Genomic DNA, 21,151 nt, shown 5'->3' with positions numbered 1-21,151 from the left:
TATCGAAAAACGGTTAGGTTTTTGAAGAATTGAGTGCATTCTGTTGCATCAATGGAGCTTCAATTTCTGTTGTTATTGTGGCCACTGATTCGTTGCTGATTCGCATTGTTAGGCAATTTGAAGCTCAGTTAGGGTTTTACGATTGATATTATCGAAAAACGGTTAGGTATTCGAAGAATCTTGAACTGTTACAATACTCATTCTGTCAATTACGTTGTGGCCAATAATTCATTGCTGATTCGCATTATTATTAAATTCGAAGCTCGGTTAGGGTTTTATGATCCATAATCACTGAAAACGGTTGGGTTTTTGAAGAATTGAGTACATTCTGTTTACTGATGCAACAATGGAGGTTAAATGTCAAGCTATTACAATGCTTATTCTGTTAATCACGTTATTGTGGCCGGTAATTGAGTCTCAGTCAGTTAATATTCCTGAAATAGAGCATGCTAGGGTTTTAGATGCAGTTCTACAAAACTATGCTTATACTGCACTTATTAATCCGAAAACCGGAGTGTCATACGATGCAGACGTCCCGAAAAACTTTACCAGGGTTCAAATTTCTGCGTTAAGACTCAGAACCGGTAGCTTGTTTACTAGAGGAGTTCTGATGTATAAAGAGTTTAAAATCCCGACCGGTGTTATCGCGCAACCGTACGTTGAATGGCTCGTTTTAGTGTACCAGAATTTGGGAAACCGGTCCGAAATGTATTATTCGTTACCGGGGTATATGTATCTGGCTCCTGTATTAGGTCTTCTTGCTTACAATGGGACTGATGTGTCACCTGGAAATCGACCTGAACTGGAAATCCGAGCTTCTAAAGAACCTGTTTCTATAGACTTCGGGTCGGTCAAACCTGCACCCCAAGGGTCAAACCCGATGTGTGTCTGGGTTGACCTTCATGGCCAGGCTAACTTCACTAATGTGGTGTCTGGTAACCAATGTTTTGCTTTCAAACAAGGGCATTACTCAATTGTAGCAAAATCAAATTCAAAATCAGAATCGGTCCCGCCTTCTTCATCTCCTTCAATAGTACCGCCTGCAACATCTGAAGCTGTTAAACCAGACAGAAATGGTGGTATTGATTCTAGGGTATGGTGGTTTGTAATATATGCAGTCGGCGGATGTGTGGTATTCGTGTTTCTAGCAGTCTTGGCATTGTCGATTCGCGGGCATAATAAGAGGAAAAAGACTCGTAAAATGGAACAGGCGGCTGAGGGCGGTGAGCCGCTGCATACGACCATGGTTGGCGGCATGAAAGCACCGACGGCCATGGTCACAAGAACGCAACCGACTCTCGAAACAGAGTATGTCCCATAAATTGTTTTCATATGTTTTTATACATTTGTTGGTAATATTCTCGAGTTTTCGTGTAAATGATCATTTCTGACCTCAAACAACATTTCTTGCATAGTTAACGATAGCTTTACATTTCTTCATTTTCGTAACGAATCTTGTGACGTTAACTCGGGATTAATAGTTTACTGTTGGATAAAGTTGTGTTTAGTTTTTTAGTTGAAATATGCAATAATGTTTGTGAAAGATTTGCTGTAAAGAGTGTTTAATTAGACAGTGGTAATGAGTTGTAAAGTGTATATGGTCACTTTAGTAGTTTAGTGCAACCACTCCTTTAAAGGCCTTAAATTATAAAAGATATTATGCTTTTTGCAACCACATTCACACATGCAAGTATGACCTGGAAATCTCAATTTTCACGCCACTTTTCATCATGTTGTCATTAGCTTTAGTATTAACATTACCTTTTAAATGTCACAAAAAGTTATGAACTTATGGATATACTCACTTTTAGCAAATTTCATATTTGCTTTTGTTATTTAAATGAGATATTGGAAGTGGGTGGATCATGGCCCACCAACTTGTGCCCATGGGTCTTGACAAGATCCCCCAAATTCATCAAAGATGGGCTTTTAGAGTGTGGTGGTTGTCATTGGCAAATGTCACCTTTGTCTGTAGTTGTCTGTTGCTAGTGGTCTAATATTATACCCTTTACGCACTCCGCTGCGTGCTGAGGTGGACCGCCTGTGCCTGGAGAACACCACGCTGTGTATGACAATACTGTTGGTTGGTCTCCCCGTCGTGATGAATGCCCCGCCCTGCAAGGCCACTATCCTCTTCCTTTTCATCTTTGTTTTTTTTTTCTTTTCGTTTTTCGACGTTCTACTTTGCGCCTTCTTCAATTGTTCTTCTGCAAATTTCGTTTCTTCTAATGAGGGGGTTATGAAGAAGAGAAATAGAAGATGAGAGTTGCATGAATATGTAATAAAAACCGTAGCACCATTTAACAAAGACGTATGTTGTTCCTACCAATCATACTTCGTCTTGCTTATGGATTTTTGGTTTATGAGTTGTGTTAGCAGTCTAAATGTCACACCCTACCTTGTGAGCGGGTTGTATGTGACCGATTTGTTAGGTTCTTACAACGGAATTGAAAATTCGTTTAACTACAAATACTAAGCAACCAAAAAAAGAAATAATAATCTGTAAGTTCTGGAGCATGTTTGGAATTGAGTTTGAAAACAACTTATTGACTTATTGTTTGGTAAACATAAAAGTCCCTCTTATTTTAGCCTTTTGAAATGGTTAAAAAACTGTTTTCAAAAAGCCACAAATCCCGACTTTTCAAAATGACTTCTTGAAAAAACCAACAAATCAATAAGCAGTTTTCAAACTCAATCCCAAACATGCACTTAATCATCGGAGAGAATCGTTCTCAAACAAGTCTTATAAGTGGGAATCCATCAAGTTTCGGCCTTCCCAAGATATCATCCAAGTCAAGGCTTTTACCGACCTTCTAATAATCCCACAAGTCCTTCGCTAATCTAAAAATACACAAACGAATGTTAGCATAACCGGTGAGTTCACGACAGGTTGACTCATAATTCATAAAGCAAACACGTCGTCGTGTATTAACATCCTTAAACTATTAACAAATCAATCCTCTTTCAGTGTGGTTTACTCCCACAAGAACATATGCTTTTGTATGGATACAAACTCAGTGCAAAGCTCAACCATACACCTGATCAGCAGAGTGGATCCTCCCATAATATAGTAGCGAAACCGAACTGCCCGTGTATATATGCCCTGAGTGTTAACTACATAATGATTAACAAACAAACAATTTAATGATATAATGCACTTTTAAAAACTTGTAATTCAATTATAATCATTTTTGCTTATTTCCACCCCAAAATCATAGGAAAAAGGGAAAGCATCATGAAGCCTTGGATTGCAAGTATGTAGATTTGTAGCTCTAAATTTAATTGTCTTGGTTAACCTCACAAAGGCTTATGATTTAGATAAGACCTCAGGATGAACATAGAGTTTAAAACTCGTGTTTTCTTACCGACATTAATGACTATAGCCCGCTTGGCTTCAGTTTTGACTTGGATCTACTGACATGCATCGTGCATATAAGATCCATCAAGTTCCTATCACTTGAAACCAAGGAAAATGGAAAGATTGCGAGTTTAGGTGTTAGGTTCTTACTAAGGATAATTAAGACTACATATTCAAGTTTTTCAGCAAAAGTGACTTAGACCATTCTCTATGGGCTTTAAATTGAGCGGTACAGGGGACTTTAAAGCCCCAAACACCATAGAGGGGCATCTTGGGGGCGGTAAAGGGGCGGGGCGGTAATGTGAAGATGGACGGGATTTTGGTGGGACCATCATACTTTTCACTCTCTCTTACACACACACACATATATATATATATGTATGTATGTGTGTGTATATATATATATATAATGTGGCGGCAAAGAGGCTTTAAACCACAACGGAACGTTATGAAGAAGGGCTTCGAAGCCCTGTTTTCTACATGGTGATGACGTAGAGGGACTTTAAAGCCCCCTCCGTAGTGAACAGTCTTAGAGAACTTCAAGAACACAATTACTCTTGGATTTCCCTCTTATTTTAAAGAAGTTTCTTTATAAGTCTTCTTTGGGTATGTAGATGCAAAGGAATGGGTTTGGTTGTGTTCCCAATTGATACTACTTCATTAAAGGTGGTTAATGGACGGTTAGTTGTCGGTTGGGTTGGTCGTGTTTGAGGTGCTATAAGTGCCTATAACGTGGCATAAGTCACAACCATATCTTGGCACTTTGGCAGCAATATGACTAGTATAACCATTATATGACTCGTATGGTTTGAGTTAGAAGTGGTTAAATTCGTGTGCTTGATAATGTGACCCATATGGTTTGAGTTAGCATTGCCCCTTCTTTCTTTTGTTTTTTTTCTTTTTTCAAAAATGATATATTAGTCCCTAAAACTTTATATTTATAGTTTTAGTAGCTTTCATCTCTCGACTTTTCCAAAGTCACAAACAAGTCTTTCTACTTAGTATTCATGTCACAAATGTTTGTATCATCATATGTATACTTTTATGTACATATATGTGCATACGGGCTGTCACACCAAATGTCTAGACTTCGAATTAGAATATGAAAAAAAAGTTTTAATTAAGATTATGTAACACCTTAGACAAACCAAAACCTAGTATAATTTGTAATGCCCGGACTTTGATTGTAGTCTCAACTCTTTCTCATTTCTGAACTATAAATTTGTTGACCCAAAAAGAGCATCTTATAAACGAGTTAAGATGTGATGTTTCATTTTTGTATGCTATCACATTTGTCCAACATGCATTATATGATTGTAGTGTGCAATATAATATGCCATATTTTGTGGTATAGTATAGTACAACCCTACAAAATTCATTGGATACCCTCAATGGAAGATTGTGCCATATTTTGTGGCATGGTGCAACCCCTACAAAATTCATTGGATACCCTCAAATTACTACACAATAATAGTTGTTTCTGATATATATTTGAATATATACTAAATAGAATATATATTTTTTTATTATGTTATTAAATTAAATAATCTACTCATAAAAAATTTATAATTTCGTAATTGTTAGTGTAATCGTGCGTAGTGCGGAGACCTAGTTGTCATACTTACAAACGTAGGGGGTTTTTGAGTTAGTTTTTCTCATATTCTTGTCTAACAAGATATTATATGGTTATAAATATTAAATAGGGCTATTTGTAATCGAACAACAACAACAACATTAACAATCAATATAATTAAGATTTAAACTTGAAATCTTATTGTCTTCAATAATCATATAACATCTGCTATATGATACGGATTTTTTTGCTTTATATAAAACAAAGTATACAAAGTTTATGGTTTTCGTCTAATTATAAGAGCACGTGTTATGGTTTGTAAGAGGTGGTGCATGAGGATGATGTGCGGGAACACCACTTCTTTTATGTGTGAGAACCTGGGTGAGTGAGCTCACTCAGGTTAGATAAGTCATAAACGATGAATGCAAGGTATAACATAGATAGTTGAATGAGTGAGTGAATAAACGAGGAGGGTGGTGATATATATGATGCTGATCAGCAGCGAGTGAGGTCTCTTACTCGGTGTAACACAAACCCTAATGAAGTATGAAGTTCACTTGTCTTATTAATCAATTAGAAATGAAAAAAATATATATATATCCTAAGAGAATAATGATCAATCAAACTAAACATATGTTAGGATTCTGATCGGTTAAATATGAACCCATTATTATTTCTTGGTCCCTAAAAATTTAAAACCAAACTATCATAAATATGAACAAAATTATATGAAACGGTGTGCAATTCACATACCAATAAGAAAAACACAATAGTAATTTTAAACGAGCAAGACGATTGATAAATAAACGTTTTAATTGAGTATCAAGAAAGACTCGCAAGAAAGACTCGCAAGATAGTTTAAAATCATGAGCAAGACGATCAATAATTAAATATTTACATTGGGCATCAAGAAAGAATCGTGAGAGGTATGAACTATGACAAAAGGGCTGAGATGCCGACTAACGCCATATTATTGTGATTTGAAAGGTTCCTAAACTTGTGCATAGTTCTAGCATAACCTCCACTTTTAGTTTTCTTATTGGTTAGCAGAACATTGATGAGATCTCGTACTTCGTTTTCATGATTATCAAAAGAAAGTTGCAGAGTAAACCATGGTTCTAGAAACACAAACCCAATAGTTCGATCTTAATAATGCAATTGAATAACTTGGTAACGAAAGTTATGCAATCATTATGAATTTATGAAAACATAAATATGCAGTTACAAGTTTTGTGTGAATAAAATAAGTTGTCAAGATAATATACGGTAATATATCGGCTAGAAGGTTTTGGTTTTCGGTTTTGGTTTTAATATATTCATCCTATAAAAAAGTACATATAATATAGGATTGAAATTAGAAAGTGCATGCTATAATCCTCACTTGTAGCCTAGTGATGGGAGATTTGGGTTCTCTGGTCGAGATCAAAGTTTGATCCTCATTATGTCGTTTGTGATGGATTATGACAATGGAGGTTTGAGCTAGCCTTGCGAAGCTGTCAGTTCGAATTCATAGCCCACCCAGGTTTTTGTCTCATTGTAAGTTACGCCAAAAAATTCTGCTCTTATGGCTGCACAACGACTGTCAAGTGACAGCCGACAGAATTGTTTCCTATTTGGGGGGGGGGGGGGGGGGACTCAGAAGCCAGCATGGGCCCGGTTAAGACAGCTTAGGTTTTGTTTGTTTTTACTTAAAAGATCTGCAATGGGCTTATATCTTCGGGCGCGCAGGCATAAGCCTCTGAAGAGACGGGGTTTTTTTTTCAAAGACATGAAAACTGCTTTTATGGTTTTAAAAAAGGCTAATATCCAACTTCTTTACACTTCTTCACATCCTACCAACACCAACACCACCCACCGTGCGTCACCACCACCGTACACCGCCGGCCACAACCACTGTCCACTACCACCACCCACCATCTGCCACCCACCACCACCACCCACCGTCGGCCACCACCACCCACCACCACCGTCCATCACCACTACCCACCGTCCTCCACCATCGCCACACACCGCCTACCACAATCGTTTACCACCAATCGTTCACCACCACCCACTTCCACAGTTCGTACACCACCAATTATTTTAGCAGTCTACAGACGTTAAAAAACAAACAGTATTTTTCTTGCAGAGTGCAGAGGTTTGATCCACATATTCTTCTACAGATGCCTGCAGATGTGATCCGCATATCATAAACATTTTACCTTAAAAAAACAAACAACATTTTAGTGTGACCAGAGTGAGTCAACGAAACTCTTCAAAATTAGAGAGTGTGGTGATCTAACATAGAAGAAAATCACCGTTAAAAAAAAGAGAAAAAAGAAAGCATGGTATGTGAGGAGACAAAACGGCGTCGAATGGTGTTTGGTGTCGGGTGGCCACCCTGTAATGGGTAATTGTAATTCCAGCTCAAACTCCGTTGGCCACATCAATTACTCATGCTGTCTTCTGGACCCACTGCATGTTTGACACGTGTTCATCCTTCACTTTTGACCTTCTACCCACTTTATTTTGTTTTGTTTGACCACATAAATATGTTTTACTTTTACTTTACCCTATATGGATAAAATCATAAAAATAAATATGATTTGCATGGACAGATCTACACGTAACATAATAATAAAGTAAAACAAGATTAATCATTTTCTTAGAATAAAACAGATTCATAAAAACATAATGTTATTTGTCTCTTCTAAAATCAGAAATGTATGTATAGATTTTGTTTATGTATGTATACAATTTGTACGTACAAATATGTGTATGTTATATTATGTTAGTAGGAGTGGTTAAAAAAATACAACAAAAAAGTTAAATCTAATAGTATACGTAATGACATATCTTATGCATTCATAAGATATAAATAATGATAAATAAAATTTTATAATTTATAAATATTTAAAAAGCTCATTTAATATAATATTTAAAATTAAATTTGTAACTTTATTAGTAATTTTATTAACAGTATTAGTTAACATCCTAGTACTATAATTGAATAACATGTGAAACAGTAATTTTACTTTAATAATATAGATAGATTATTTACACATATTAAAGTTTCAACTTTGGAAGACACATGAAGAAGTTAGTTTGGTGACACATCGTATATACAGTATAAATTTATGCGTAAGAATATATAATTTAAAAGTATGAACTATTGATAATAATAATTATTTTTAAAAATTTAGTTTTTTTTTCTTACAATAATTCAATAATCTGCAATAAAACTCCATACAATCATAACATAATACTTTATATATGCATGTATATAAATAAATCTAAGGACCCGTCTATTATTCTTTTTCCTAGTGAATATGTAATATGTTAAACAAACTTTTGCTTTATTGTTATAAAATAGACTAATAAGTTTGCGTATGAGTACATTTATTGCTACGTATTTACTTTGAAATACGCTTAAAAACAAATATTTTGAATTTTTCTCTGTATGTATATACGTGTGTGTGTGACAAATTCTTTGGATAATTGTTTTCCACATAGGCATGATTGAAAGCGTATTAATTATTACGTTGGATAATACCATTATACTTGTTCTTAAGATTGACTTAGTTTAATATTTTTATACTTTAACTTACATGCTAAGTTAAAACTTATTGTTTTCTTGAAACGAAATATAACATCAATGATATGTTCTGCCAACAAGGAAACAAAAAACATGTGAACTCTAAAGATTAAAGTAATAATCCTATACAACAAAAATAATAAAAATACAATATTTTAAATAAAAAATATTTCTTAAATAATTGCAAATTATAGAAGCCTACAAGAGAATAGAGAAGGAATACTTGCCTCCCTGATTTCTTTTTGTCCTTTTACCTTAAAACAGAGTATCAATCAAAACTTAAAAGTCATGTCATGCTGACAACTTTTTCAAACAAAAATATTATTATTATTATTTTTATTATTATTAATTTAAACAATCAACAAACATAGATACTCTATACATGGTTACCCATAACAAAAGTCCAGCGTCAACTGGCCTAACCCAACCGTACATAACCCTTAAGCGTCTCCAAGTTATCGCTAGTTCTGCAGAAAACCCACCCGCTCGAAGGCCCATGGTTGTTCACAAGTCGAGCCAAGGTGGTTTCGAGCTCGAGCTCGAAATTAAACGATGCTGCTCAGCTAGGCTTGAGCTTGATTTTGAAGTTAAATGAGCCTAAGATCGAGCCAACAAACCGAGCCATGTCGTTTTTGACTAAATTACAAAAACTAGCCAACTCAAGCTTTTTTTTACGTAGTTTTATTCGAGTGAGCCACAAGCCCGAACTTCGAGCCTCGAGCTTTTTGAACAGCCCTGAGCCCACTAATGGTATAACTCGGAGACCCTCAGGATCAAACTAGAGATCACAAATGTCCCAGACTCCCTTCATTGAGTCACCCATGTCCTGTCTATGGAAATTGAACCCGAGTTTTCATTGTGAAACCAAATACCACTATAATAATAATAATAATTTAAAATTATGCAATATTTATATTTTACTAATTTTCAAACTGAAATAAGTAAGGAAATAATTGCCTCAAATTTTCTGCTCAACTTGACAGATCTTTCTGGACTCTGTTTTCTCCCCCTCTTAATATCATCAACAAAATAAAACGTTTCCAATTATTATTCTTATTCTTATTATTATTTTTGGTCAAAAATCCATGTCAAATTTGTATAATCAAAACTTTTCTCCAGCAAGAACAGTCTCTCCACAAGTTAGAACTCATGGAGATGTTGATAGGTTTGTTTCTGAATATTAATATTAATATTATTTTCAGTTTCTGTTTTAGTTTGATGCTTGTGTGTTTTATTACCTTATATGATATTCATTAGTTTTCTGTCATGTTAATGTTTTTTCTTTTGCAATTTTTCAGTCAATATTTGTCTGAGTTATTGGCTGAACATCAAAAACTACAACCTTTTCTTCAAGTTCTTCCCATATGCACCAGACTCTTGAATCAAGGTTTGATTTTATTATTATTATTATTATTATTTTTTATTTATTTTATTTTTTTTTATTTAGGTAGATCCACTTGTTATGTTCTTTAACTATGATATGAGTGATCAGAATTAGTTAATCAGGTGTGTTTGTGTTGGTGTTTGAAGATGTGATGATCAAATCAAATAATATGCAACTTGTTAGTTGACCTCTAGATGACCAATAATCAGAATCAGTTTTGACTGTATCCAAACACCCTGAAACTGATTTTTTTAGGATAACTACTTTCAAAGTGCAGTGCCAAACACCTCTAGTTCTTGAAGGAGCCATATATTAACTAAAGAACACTAATTTGTATTTTTTTTGTATGTTGGTCTTTTTGAAGTTTAATGTTGTTTGGTTAATATGCTTATCGAAACACGACTCTTAGACCGTTTAAATGGTGCCCATTATGATATATTTGTTTATTTGTGCACGAGATTAATGCAACCCGCAAGCTGAAATTGTTAGATTTTGAAACAAATAGAGATGTATATTTAAGTTTGTTTAATAGATACTCAAATCTTTGCGTAAATGATTCTGATATGAGGTGACAATTTCGACTCATTTACTTATAAAATGGTCTTGCGTGTTTTTATCTCTAACATGTTAAATATGCAAAACAAGAATATAGATTAAAAGAAATAGGTTTTATGAAACAAAACTCATCCAAAGTGTATTTTTAATGCATAAACCACCTAAACCATTTCGTTCAAAAAGTTAGCTTCATGTCAAAATTATATAATACGATGTGTCCACATCAACCCAACTTGTTCAAACAGAAAGTACTCATTTTGACCCGAACCCGTTTGACCAGTCATATAACCGACCAATTTCAAATGCAAGGAGTGAAGTGTCTATTTTTTTTGATCAACTTATTTTTCTCTTTCTCAGAAATCTTGAGGGTGTCTGGCATGGCAAACCAAGGGTTTAGCGAGCTTGATAGGTTGCGGCATAGAAGCCCGAGCCCCATGGCTTCTCCGGATCTTAGTGGCTGGAATGGCTTTCCACAAGAGGTGATTATATAATAAACTCTATGACTTGATATTTATTTCAATGTTGAAAGGTTTTTGTTTAGCATATTTGACGCGTTACATGAAATTTTATTTTAAACATATATTAATGAGGTGAATTATGCATCTAATATCTACATGCTCATAAAGCCAAGCAATGTATTTTGTGTTTTGATACCATAATAAGTTGTTTCGAGGGTGTTTGGGATTACTTATCCAAACTGCTTATTTTGTCACAATCTATAAGATTAGTACTTTAGTCCACAAAAGGAAAGAAAATGAATTAGTAATGCTATCTTGTGTCATGTCATATAGAGGCTTAGTGGGCCCCATGGAATGTCGATGGACTGGCAAGGAGCTCCGGCTAGCCCGAGTTCATTCACCATGAAGAGAATCTTGCGGTTTGAGATTCCCGTTGATTCCTATCCCAATGTAAGCTTTCATAAAGTTATAGTACTTATAAATCTTTAATAAATTCATCCCAACTTTGTTTATTTACTATAGCTAGGTTTCATTCATGACCAAGTTAAGGTTCTATGCTATAAGTTTATACTCAAATAGTTGCGCAATAATGTAACCGGTCGCTTATTTGATTAAAAACTTTATAACATAGAAAAATTTCTTAAAACACAAGTGGAAAATTTCATAATATTAAACTTCTTTTTTTTTTCCTATGAGTAAACTGCGGTTTTCGTCCCTGTGGTTTGTCCAAATCTGCGGTTTTAGTCCAATAGTTTCAAATTTGCGATTTTGGTCCTTGTGGTTTCATTTCACTTGCAATTAAACCCGAATTCATTAACCCCGTTAAGTCTGGTTGTTAAACCCATAAGCGTGCCCCTCATGTGAGAGGCGGTTTTCTCCTTTTTCTCCCCAAAACTGCCCCGCACGTGAAGGGCACACTGATGGGTTTAACGGCCAGACGTAACGGTATTAGTGAATTCAGGTTTAATTGCAAGTGAAATGAAACCACAGGGACGAAAATCGCAAATTTGAAACTATTGGACTAAAACCGCATATTTAGACTAACCACATGGACGAAAACTGCAGTTCACTCTTTTCCTAATAATAGAAGGATTTATTTTCATAATATTAAAATTTAGTGAGACCATGATCATACCATATAAATTCTTTAATGACATTTTTTTTGGATGTAGTTTAACTTTGTTGGGCGGCTTCTTGGCCCGAGAGGCAATTCACTAAAGCGTATAGAAGCTACAACGGGTTGTCGTGTGTTCATTCGAGGAAAAGGGTCCATCAAGGATCCTGATAAGGTGATACTAGTTTATATTTGAAAGTTCAAGATTTCTTTAAGATGCTAATTGCATAAAAGGTACTCCTTTTATCCCAAAATAAGGGTCCACATGGTTTTAGGAATATATAGTTAATGCATTTCATAATAGATAAATGACAATTTTACCCTTTTGGAATTAATGCAGTTTTAGGATAGAATGTAAGTTGTAAACGAGCCAAACCACACGTGAGGTACTCGTGACTAGCTCGCGAAAAGCTTGGATTGAGCCGAGCTTAAACAAGCCTAGAAATAAGCTTGTTTAATAAACGAGCATGTTGTTTATACAACTTTTATTTAGTATTATTTATCTATATAATAATAATAATACACACACACATAAATAATTAAAATTATATATGAATTAATTAATAAATGATAAACGAACCGAGGTTGAGCTTAAAAAACTACTCGTGAGCTGTGTTTGAGCTCTTAAACCCCTAGGCTAACTAAACTAGGCTAGAATGAAAAACTTGATAGTTTTAACATTTTTTTAGTCAAACTAAAATAAGTAGGTGGACAATTCTTTTGTGAAAAAAGGAGTACTTTCTATTTTTGGAAAGAAACTTTGTTTTCAGTTTTTAGTGATGAGATCCCCCGAAAATCATAAATTCTTGGTACCGGTCCCGAAAACCATGATAGTGTCACTTGAAAAAAAGTTAGTATTTTGCCATGTCAGCATATCGAACCGGTAACTTGTATACATTGACTATCCGAACTAGACATTGGACTGAAAGTTGGTTACTTTTTGTGCAATTAATCCTTTCTTTAGCTAGCAGAATGTGTTTTATAAATATTATATTTGATTATTTATATGTTTCACATTAAAGGAAGAAAAGCTAAGGGGAAGACCGGGCTATGAGCATTTAAACGAGCCACTTCACATATTAATCGAGGCCGATTTACCTGCAAACATTGTTGATATAAGGTTGAGGCAGGCACATGAAATTATTCAAGAATTACTCAAACCAGTGGTATGAAATATTTTGTTATATATCACTGTCTTCACTATTTATGATTGCAACATTTGAACAAAAAAAGTCAAACTTAAAAAGTCAAACTTTCTTTGCGTGAATTTCCCTATATAAACAAATGGGTCATTTCATAAACTAACATGTCAAAGTTGATCAATATTTCATTAAGTAATTAAATACCGTCTTTATAACTTATTTGTATATCTGTTATTTTTTTAATAAGTTTTGAATAAATTACCTAAATACCCCTGTAAATATAGAAACTGCAGAAAAATCTTGCATTTATAAAGTATTCTACTTGACCTCAAAAGTTAAAAGTCAAATTTAGAAAATGCAGGATACTTTTGATAAAATGCTGGACAGGTTTATTAGATGTGTCATTGACTTTGAAAAAGTCAAGCTTTCAAAGGTTCTCTACAGTTTTTTAGGTTGTTAACATGGTTCCTCTTCTGATTATAGTTTTCATTTTTTTTATAATAAATTTATTGATATTGGCTCTCGTATAAAGTTAAAGTATGTTTGCCTCAGTAATATAAACAAATAGATCATTTCTTGTGATTTTTGACTTTTAAAGTCAAATGGGCTACTTTATAACTTCAAAATGGACAATAATTTTTTAAGAGAATCATACCGACATGATCCTATCTATTTTTTTTCTGTTTATACATGAAAACCTTGAGCTTGTGAAGTTGTCTACATGACCTCAAAAGTCAAATGTTAACCAGTAAACTTTATTAGTTGCAGAAAAAAGTCAAACTTGTTTTTGGCAAATTCACAATTTTTATTACATTTATTTACATTTTTAGCATCATTCCTTTTCATCAATAGTATTTGTTGCATTTTTTTGATTTATGTCTTTCTATCCAAATGCATGTTTTCTTGAACTTTTGACATTTTAGTCAACCGAGCTACATTATAACTTCAAAATTGTATAATATTTCTAAAGAAATCAACAACATGCTTATATATATCTTCTATTTGCTACAAAATGTGAACAATGAAAATATTCCTGAACAACTCAAAAGATCGGTATGGTTGACCTTAAAAGTCAACTGAATACCAATACAACTTTCATTATGTATGCTTTTCTTATCCTTGTTCTGTAAATATATATGTATTTTTTTATTTACAGGACGAATCTGAAGATTACATCAAAAGACAGCAATTACGAGAACTCGCAATGCTAAATTCAAATTTCAGAGAAGAGAGTCCCGGGCCAAGTGGCAGCGTGTCACCATTCAACACAAGTGGCATGAAACGTGCAAAAACCGGTCGTTAATTTATAAAATCTAAACATGAAATTTACCGCATGCACACCCATATATATGCATGTGAGGGACGTTCAATGCACAACGAGATTTAAGCAGAGAATTATAAGAACCGCATAAACACCTGTGCGTATTGCTTTAACGGCCTCTCTTTCTCTCTCCCATTGTTTCTGGTGAGCACAACGTATTAGTGTTTATTCGGTTCTCACAGTTCCTTTATTTTAAATTGGTTATGTGTTGAATGCACCCGTTATATACATATATACGTATATACACATGTATAGGGATGCGCTCAATGCATAACCAATTTTAATAGAGAAATGTGAAAACCGCATAAGCATTTAAAACAATAAGTATAAGTGTATATGTGGTCCTGTGATTCTTTACTAAAAATTGTTCAGTAGTGAACACCCCTATATATGTATGTATCTATTTATGTAATATTTGAAATATATAGGTTGACTCTTTTGACCAGAGAGTTTCTTTTTCAATTTTCTATGTATTTTTTTTTGTTTAAAACAAATAGAATGTTAGATATAGGGTGGAATATAAAGTGTAGTGTAAGGAATGATTCATTATTCTTGTTTGTTGATTATGCATTTGTAAGCTAAGATTCATTGGATTTATTCATATGAGATTGTTGTTACATAATATATAAAGTTTATTGTTTTATAATAAAAGTTTTTTTTTTCTTTCTAAACTTATGTTGATAAATGCTAATATAGTTATTATAATGCTCCATTATCTAATATATATTGGATAGAAATAATTCACATAATATAAATTAATGTGTAAATAAATAATGCATATGCTTGGAGCACAAGTATAAGTAAATATTTATGAGATGACTAGGATTTGGTTATATTTTGACATCCATATTATAAAAATAGGTATTTTAATATAAAATACTTTTATATCTAAAGATCACTAATTAAAATATCATATTGAAATATTAACAACTTTTCATGTTAAATAATATAAAGATGGTTCATCAAATGATATAATCATGAGTGAGTATTATCCGGTTGGTTTGGTTATGACTTATGACTCAAAAGTGAACTTAAAATCCAATATCTTGGCTTTTTAGAAATAAAGTGTGATCAATTTTATATAAAAAGTAATATTATGGCTCAAGCAATAGGATATTTTCATGAACCGGTTTCATGTATGGTCAAAAAAAGTCAAAACACCAGGCTGTATAGGAAGCGGTTCCGGGTATGGTTGGGTATTTGAACGGTTACTAGGTTTTTATTTGGCTATGGCTGGGTCAGCCAGCCAAGCCCAGGTTTTAACCGGGTAAAGGTGGAATCGGCTCTGATGGGTCCGTTTTGGATAGGACTTTTTGAGAAACCGAAACCTTGTTCGTACCTGCAGGTCAGGTAAGAACCGGTTTCGGGTTAAGTCCGGAACCAGGTTTTTCCCCCACCTCTAGACTCCACTATTTTATGTAGTTTTCAACTTTTCATTTCTATCCTTTTTGGGCTTGAAGCCCATAGTGAGCAAAGTAATTGTATGTAGCATTGTAGCAATCTAGCCAAACAGTAAGGTGAAAATAGGCAAAAATAAAAACTAATAATATATTTTGTTTAATTATATGATTTTAAAAAATATAAACAATAAAATAAAATCTAAACTAATCTGAGTCTTATTTTTCAAAATCACTTCCCCAATTTGTATCCAAACACTCTACCAAAAAACATATTTAGATTGCGATAATACTTAAATAATACATTTTTCTGATGACAACTCTAGGACCGAGTGTGACCTTTTTTGATCGGTTCTGAGACAAGGATGAGTTGTGTAGCCGAACGAAACCGATGGCGTTTTCCAGAGAAAGGCGTGAAGAGAGAATGTAGAGAGAGCCGTGGGGGTGAGGTGACAGAGATGAAGTCATAAGGTGGGGTCCATCTATTATTTATATATCTTAATCTTAATCTTAATCTTAATCTTAATCTTAATCTTAATCTTCTAATTTTTAATATTTGAACTATGAAGATAACTTGTGTCCATCACATGACTAATGCATGCTACCACTTAACTGATGAAATGAATATCTAGTCAAAAGGATTAAAAGCAAGACGCTTTCCTATTCAAAAGCATAGAGTGAAAGTAAACTTTTTACAGCCCGATTCAAAAATCAAACTATGTTCAAAATACAAAAATTAAGTATACAATTTACATTTGTTACTTTAATAAAAAGAACTAGAGGACCAACTATACAAGTATACAACTCTATAACATACTTTTCTTAATTACCATTAAGTCCTTATACTTTCAAAACATGTTCATTTCGGCGCAAAACTTCACATGTCAACGAGGATAAACCGCGGGATCAACACCACTACTAAGATCACTACCCAGGACATTCGATGAGCTATAAAAAGTTGATGATGACTCCACAAAAAAGTTTGACCCGGGCTTGGAAAAGTCAACGCCCGTTTCGGGCACGTTTTCAAGTACGTGCTCTAGCTCACGGACCACGTCTAACATAGATGGTCTTTTTTCGGGTTTGTCATTTACACACCAAAGAGCCAAAGACAGAAACTTTTCGACATATTCAGAAGGGTATGAACCCATTCTGTTATCTATGATTGAGAACATTGTTCCGGTTTGATGGGCTACTTTGACCTGAAAAAAATAAAACACACATTTGTTATTTAACAAATCTCTATTCTTTGGGATTTTTAGTAGTGGCGATTTCAGCTCATTTACGACCCGTTTACCAGTGAACGGGTCAATGGGTCAAATGGGTAAAATCTTAAAAAGTTGACTAAAATGAAAACAAGTCAAACTGGTCAAACATGTTGCAAGTCAACTCAATTTGTAAAATTAAGATTATTATTGTGAAAAAAAAAAGTTACCTCACGGACGATATTCTTGCCATGTGATATTGGTTTCATACTAGTCAAGATCTCTAAAAATACGATCCCAAGGCTATAAACGTCACTCTTGGCTGTTAGTTTATGGGTTAATAAGTACTCGGGATCAAGGTAGCCCTGTAATAAGATATAAAAATACAAAATTTATTAGAAAGAAGCATATTATATTGTAAACAGTATTTTCATGTCAACCCGGCCCGGCCCGTACAATAACTTGTCATGTATTACCCACACAACCTCCTAAATAGTTTAATTCAAAAATACAGGTTTTATAATCATATTTAACAGGAAAGTTAGTGGGTTCAACCCGACATGTGTTGACCCGTTTTGACTCGAACCTGTTTGACTCATAGCCATTTTATATAATATAGTTTTTTTATAATCATAAATTCATAATTAACACAATAATTATTTATAATAAAAATAATTATACTTGTTTGGACAAAAGTGGTCTAGCTCAACCCAACACGTGTCAACCTGTTTTGACCCATCACCGAACTGTCCCAAACGGAACAAGACTTACGGGTGTTCCTCTAACAAGTGTGGATACATGTTTTGGACCCGCTCCGTCTTCATCCAAGACTGGTGCCAGCCTGGATAGCCCGAAATCAGCAACTTTTGCAGTGAAGTTAGAATCAAGAAGAATGTTGGTTGACTTAATATCGCGGTGGAATATTGGCGGGTTGGCTTCTGTGTGCAGATAAAGAATTCCTTTAGCTGAATCGAGCGCCACCTGTAACCGCATTCTGAAGCTCAATGATTTTCCTGATCTATCTGTGACAATTCAATAATTTGTAAAACATTTGTTATTCTCCACAAAAATGGTTATAACCGACCGGTAACCAAAATAACCGACAACCTAACTGAACTAACCAAAGGCAACCTAGAAAACTGACGGTTTGGTTTTATGTTTCCAAACTGAATTTCAGGTTCGGTTTCGATTTTGCATGTACTACCGAACCTGAAAAAACCGCTTTTGCATGGATTAAATCGTTTTATTTGTCTTTTTGTTATTGAACTTTAGGCCCAAATGTGTAATAATCATTTAACCATTAATAAAAAGATAATTTTAGGCACAAAGTTTAAGGCCTAAATTCATTATTTTGGGCCACTTTTTTGGCCCACAAATTTCAAGCCTAAATGGCAAAAATTTAACTTAACTGACTTTTATAACCGAACTGAACGAGCCTGTAAAAACTGGTTTTGTATGGATTAAATTGCGTTGTTTCATTTTTGTTATTGAATTTTAGCCCAAATATGTAACAATTAATCATTATTTAACAAAAAATATTTAGGCGCAATTTCAGGCCCAAGTTCATTATTTTGGGCCATGTTTCGGCCTATAAATTTCAAGCCCAAATGGAAAAATAGAATTAACCAAAACCGAACCAAGCCCATCGTGAAAACCGAGCATACAAACATCAAGTCTCAAAATTTTCATACCACTAAGCCAATCGCGCAACGTTCCCCGAGACATGAACTCATAAACCAACATCTACATAAATTTAAAACACTAGTATTACTATTACTTTCAAGCTATAAAAAAATCATTTTAAAAAACTTAAAAAATAAAACACAAAACAAAGAATACCTGCTCAAGTTCTTCATCACAATATCCAACAAGTGACACAAGATTTCTATGATGTAATCTTGACAACATCTCTATTTCTGTTAAAAACTCCTTTTCACCTTGTAATGAACCTTCTTCGGTGCGTTTTATGGCTACCGTTGTATTATCCCATAATATTCCTTTATAAACCTTCCCATATCCGCCACGGCCAACAAGACTTGAATCACTAAAGTTATCCGTCGCCTTTGCCAGTTCTCGAAAGGTGAAGCTTTTAACACCATCCAATGTTATTGAAAGTTTTGAGACTGAAAAGAATAACATAATAGTTAACGTCAAACCAGGTTGCGTTCATTACATAACACTAAATTATTGCAAAACAAAAGGAATAAACTCGATTAAATTTTTTTTATCACCGATTCATATTTTTAAATTTTGTACTTCTAATATACAAATATATACGTTATTTACATTAAAAAAATCAAATTAATTTGTCCATATGTTTTTTAAACTTTAACTGTTTACCTATATATGCGTAGGTTTTCAGTAGGTAAAATAACCTACACGTGACTTACAGATAATAAACATTGTGTTTCAACCATTTTCTTATATTTAACATTTTTAAGATTAGAAAAACAATTGACTTATTTTGTTCTGTGTGTTCTCATATAAACCTTGTTCTGCTTAGAACCCCCCCCCCCCCCCCAAAAAAAAAAAAAAAGAAAAGAATTTGTCTGGCTCTAAATATTTAATATCACATGATCATTCTCAAAACACAAATCTAATATGTAAACTTACTTAAAGATTTTCTTGATGATGTTTGCCTATATCTCTCATGTTGTTTCTTGATCACAACGGTCAAAACCGAAGAAAATAATATGGCACAAGCAACCGCCACAACTACCATAGTTATCAAAACACCTTTACTTATACCTTTCTTCGGTGTATCAACATTCACTACATTAAAAGAAAAAAAAAAGCAATAACAATGTGAGATTTATAATAAGTCAATAACACAAGATAATAACATAACAATCACATACAAAATGTTTACTTACAATGTGCATAAGGTCCAACAAGAGTGAAGTTTAAAAGCTCATACGGTCCAAACAAATCGCTCCCGGGAAATACCCACGTGGTAAAAATGCCTCGAATCCTTAAAACTTCACTTGTACTAAACTCACCTGAACGCTTGGCGCCAACTTTAGGAAAAAGTTTCAAATACATCCTCAACCGCCTTTTCTCCCACATAACCGAGTCAATATGTAATTGATAGAGCTCCAACTCAAGAGACTTAGTGACATACATTTCAAAATCTTCTTGATATGGTGGAAAATAAGAAAAACTTGGACTTTTTAAACGGTACCCGACCCTAAGTGGTGAAGCACAAAAACATGGGATGGATGATCCTGAAACAAATTCATAATAATTGTCTAGGGGACATGACTGGATCCGGCAATCGGTTATGTTATTAGAAATAGGATGTATGTAATCTTTGTATTCTTTCGGGCCACAAAAATCATCTGTGTTTTGTATGCTTGCGTTTCGACAAATGGGATTTCCATGTAACCTGATAAACACACAAGTGCATGCTTTGATTAGCATATACTTATAATAAAGGTGGCAGTTTTGACAGGGGCCGTCTCCAAGAATCGTGAAATTTTTTTTGGGCCGAAGGAGAAAAAAATTTGGGCCTTAAGTTAGTTGAGTAACTGAGTTTAAACATTAAAAATACACATTTTTTTTTCAAAAAATATATATAACTTTAAAAAAATAAAAATACGGGCCCTATCAGGGTGCTGGACCGGCATCGGTCGACCACCCGGCCCTGCCTCATTGCCGGCCTTATTAGACGGACCAATGGGGTTGCATGACTCAAGAAGTGTATTCTTTTAAGAACCAACTACACATATGGTCCCTATGGTTTGGCCATATTGCAACTTTAGTCTACAAATTTCAAAAGTTACGACTTTAGACCAACTTTTTGTGTGAACATAACACCGTTGGTCCTTGAAATGGATGGTCTAAAGTTAACTCCATCGGTCCATCCATTTCATGGACCAACAGTGTTATGTTCATGCAAACAGTTGGTCTAAAGTTGTAATTTTTGAAACTTGACGACTAATGTTGCAATAGGAGTACCATCCGTGTAATGACTTTTTTTAAAAATGCATGCATTCTCCTAAATTGTTTTATTCAAAGATCTGCAATATTAGTGTCATAATATTGTTTTGTACACATATTTAATACGATAG

The 21,151-nt window shown here is 34.1% G+C and overlaps 3 protein-coding genes across 3 annotated transcripts; 2 read left to right on the top strand and 1 right to left on the bottom strand.

Annotated features, from left to right (window-relative positions):
- The first annotated feature begins 343 nt into the window (after positions 1-343).
- On the top strand, positions 344-1,391 carry LOC143601256 (uncharacterized). Its single transcript, XM_077078708.1, has one exon. It carries the CDS (start codon positions 347-349, stop codon positions 1,319-1,321), a length of 975 nt encoding a protein of 324 aa, XP_076934823.1. The 5' UTR covers positions 344-346; the 3' UTR covers positions 1,322-1,391.
- An 8,163-nt stretch (positions 1,392-9,554) lies between these two features.
- Positions 9,555-14,787, top strand: LOC143601255 (KH domain-containing protein At3g08620-like). Its single transcript, XM_077078707.1, has 7 exons — positions 9,555-9,670; positions 9,804-9,892; positions 10,802-10,923; positions 11,236-11,352; positions 12,075-12,191; positions 13,039-13,182; positions 14,315-14,787. The coding sequence occupies exons 1-7, from the start codon at positions 9,591-9,593 to the stop codon at positions 14,459-14,461; spliced, it is 816 nt and encodes a 271-aa protein (XP_076934822.1). The 5' UTR covers positions 9,555-9,590; the 3' UTR covers positions 14,462-14,787.
- A 1,884-nt stretch (positions 14,788-16,671) lies between these two features.
- Positions 16,672-20,347, bottom strand: LOC143601254 (putative LRR receptor-like serine/threonine-protein kinase At1g06840). Its single transcript, XM_077078705.1, has 7 exons — positions 19,955-20,347; positions 19,695-19,853; positions 18,921-19,204; positions 18,773-18,824; positions 17,853-18,103; positions 17,312-17,446; positions 16,672-17,078 (listed from the first exon to the last, which is right to left on the bottom strand). Exons 1-7 carry the CDS (start codon positions 20,202-20,204, stop codon positions 16,761-16,763), a joined length of 1,449 nt encoding a protein of 482 aa, XP_076934820.1. The 5' UTR covers positions 20,205-20,347; the 3' UTR covers positions 16,672-16,760.
- Positions 20,348-21,151: the final 804 nt, after the last annotated feature.

This window comes from Bidens hawaiensis, unplaced genomic scaffold, assembly GCF_021521415.1.
Source record: "Bidens hawaiensis isolate Kalapana, Puna unplaced genomic scaffold, B.hawaiensis_p1.1 tig00055979_1, whole genome shotgun sequence".
Classification (NCBI taxonomy): domain Eukaryota; kingdom Viridiplantae; phylum Streptophyta; class Magnoliopsida; order Asterales; family Asteraceae; genus Bidens; species Bidens hawaiensis.
The sequence above is the reverse complement of the archived record's forward strand: the minus strand, read 5'-3'. Positions and strand labels throughout refer to the sequence as shown.

Coding starts and splice junctions, on each gene's coding strand:
- LOC143601254 (XM_077078705.1), bottom strand. CDS start 20,204: ATGTATGTCACTAAGTCTCTTGAGTTGGAGCTCTATCAATTACATATT. Junction 18,104..18,772: donor GTTGCGCGATTGGCTTAGTG/GTATGAAAATTT, acceptor GAATTGTCACAG/ATAGATCAGGAAAATCATTG. Junction 17,447..17,852: donor CACTTGTTAGAGGAACACCC/GTAAGTCTTGTT, acceptor ATCTTATTACAG/GGCTACCTTGATCCCGAGTA.
- LOC143601255 (XM_077078707.1), top strand. CDS start 9,591: ATGTCAAATTTGTATAATCAAAACTTTTCTCCAGCAAGAACAGTCTCT. Junction 9,671..9,803: donor ACTCATGGAGATGTTGATAG/GTTTGTTTCTGA, acceptor GCAATTTTTCAG/TCAATATTTGTCTGAGTTAT. Junction 11,353..12,074: donor CCGTTGATTCCTATCCCAAT/GTAAGCTTTCAT, acceptor TTTTGGATGTAG/TTTAACTTTGTTGGGCGGCT.
- LOC143601256 (XM_077078708.1), top strand. CDS start 347: ATGGAGGTTAAATGTCAAGCTATTACAATGCTTATTCTGTTAATCACG.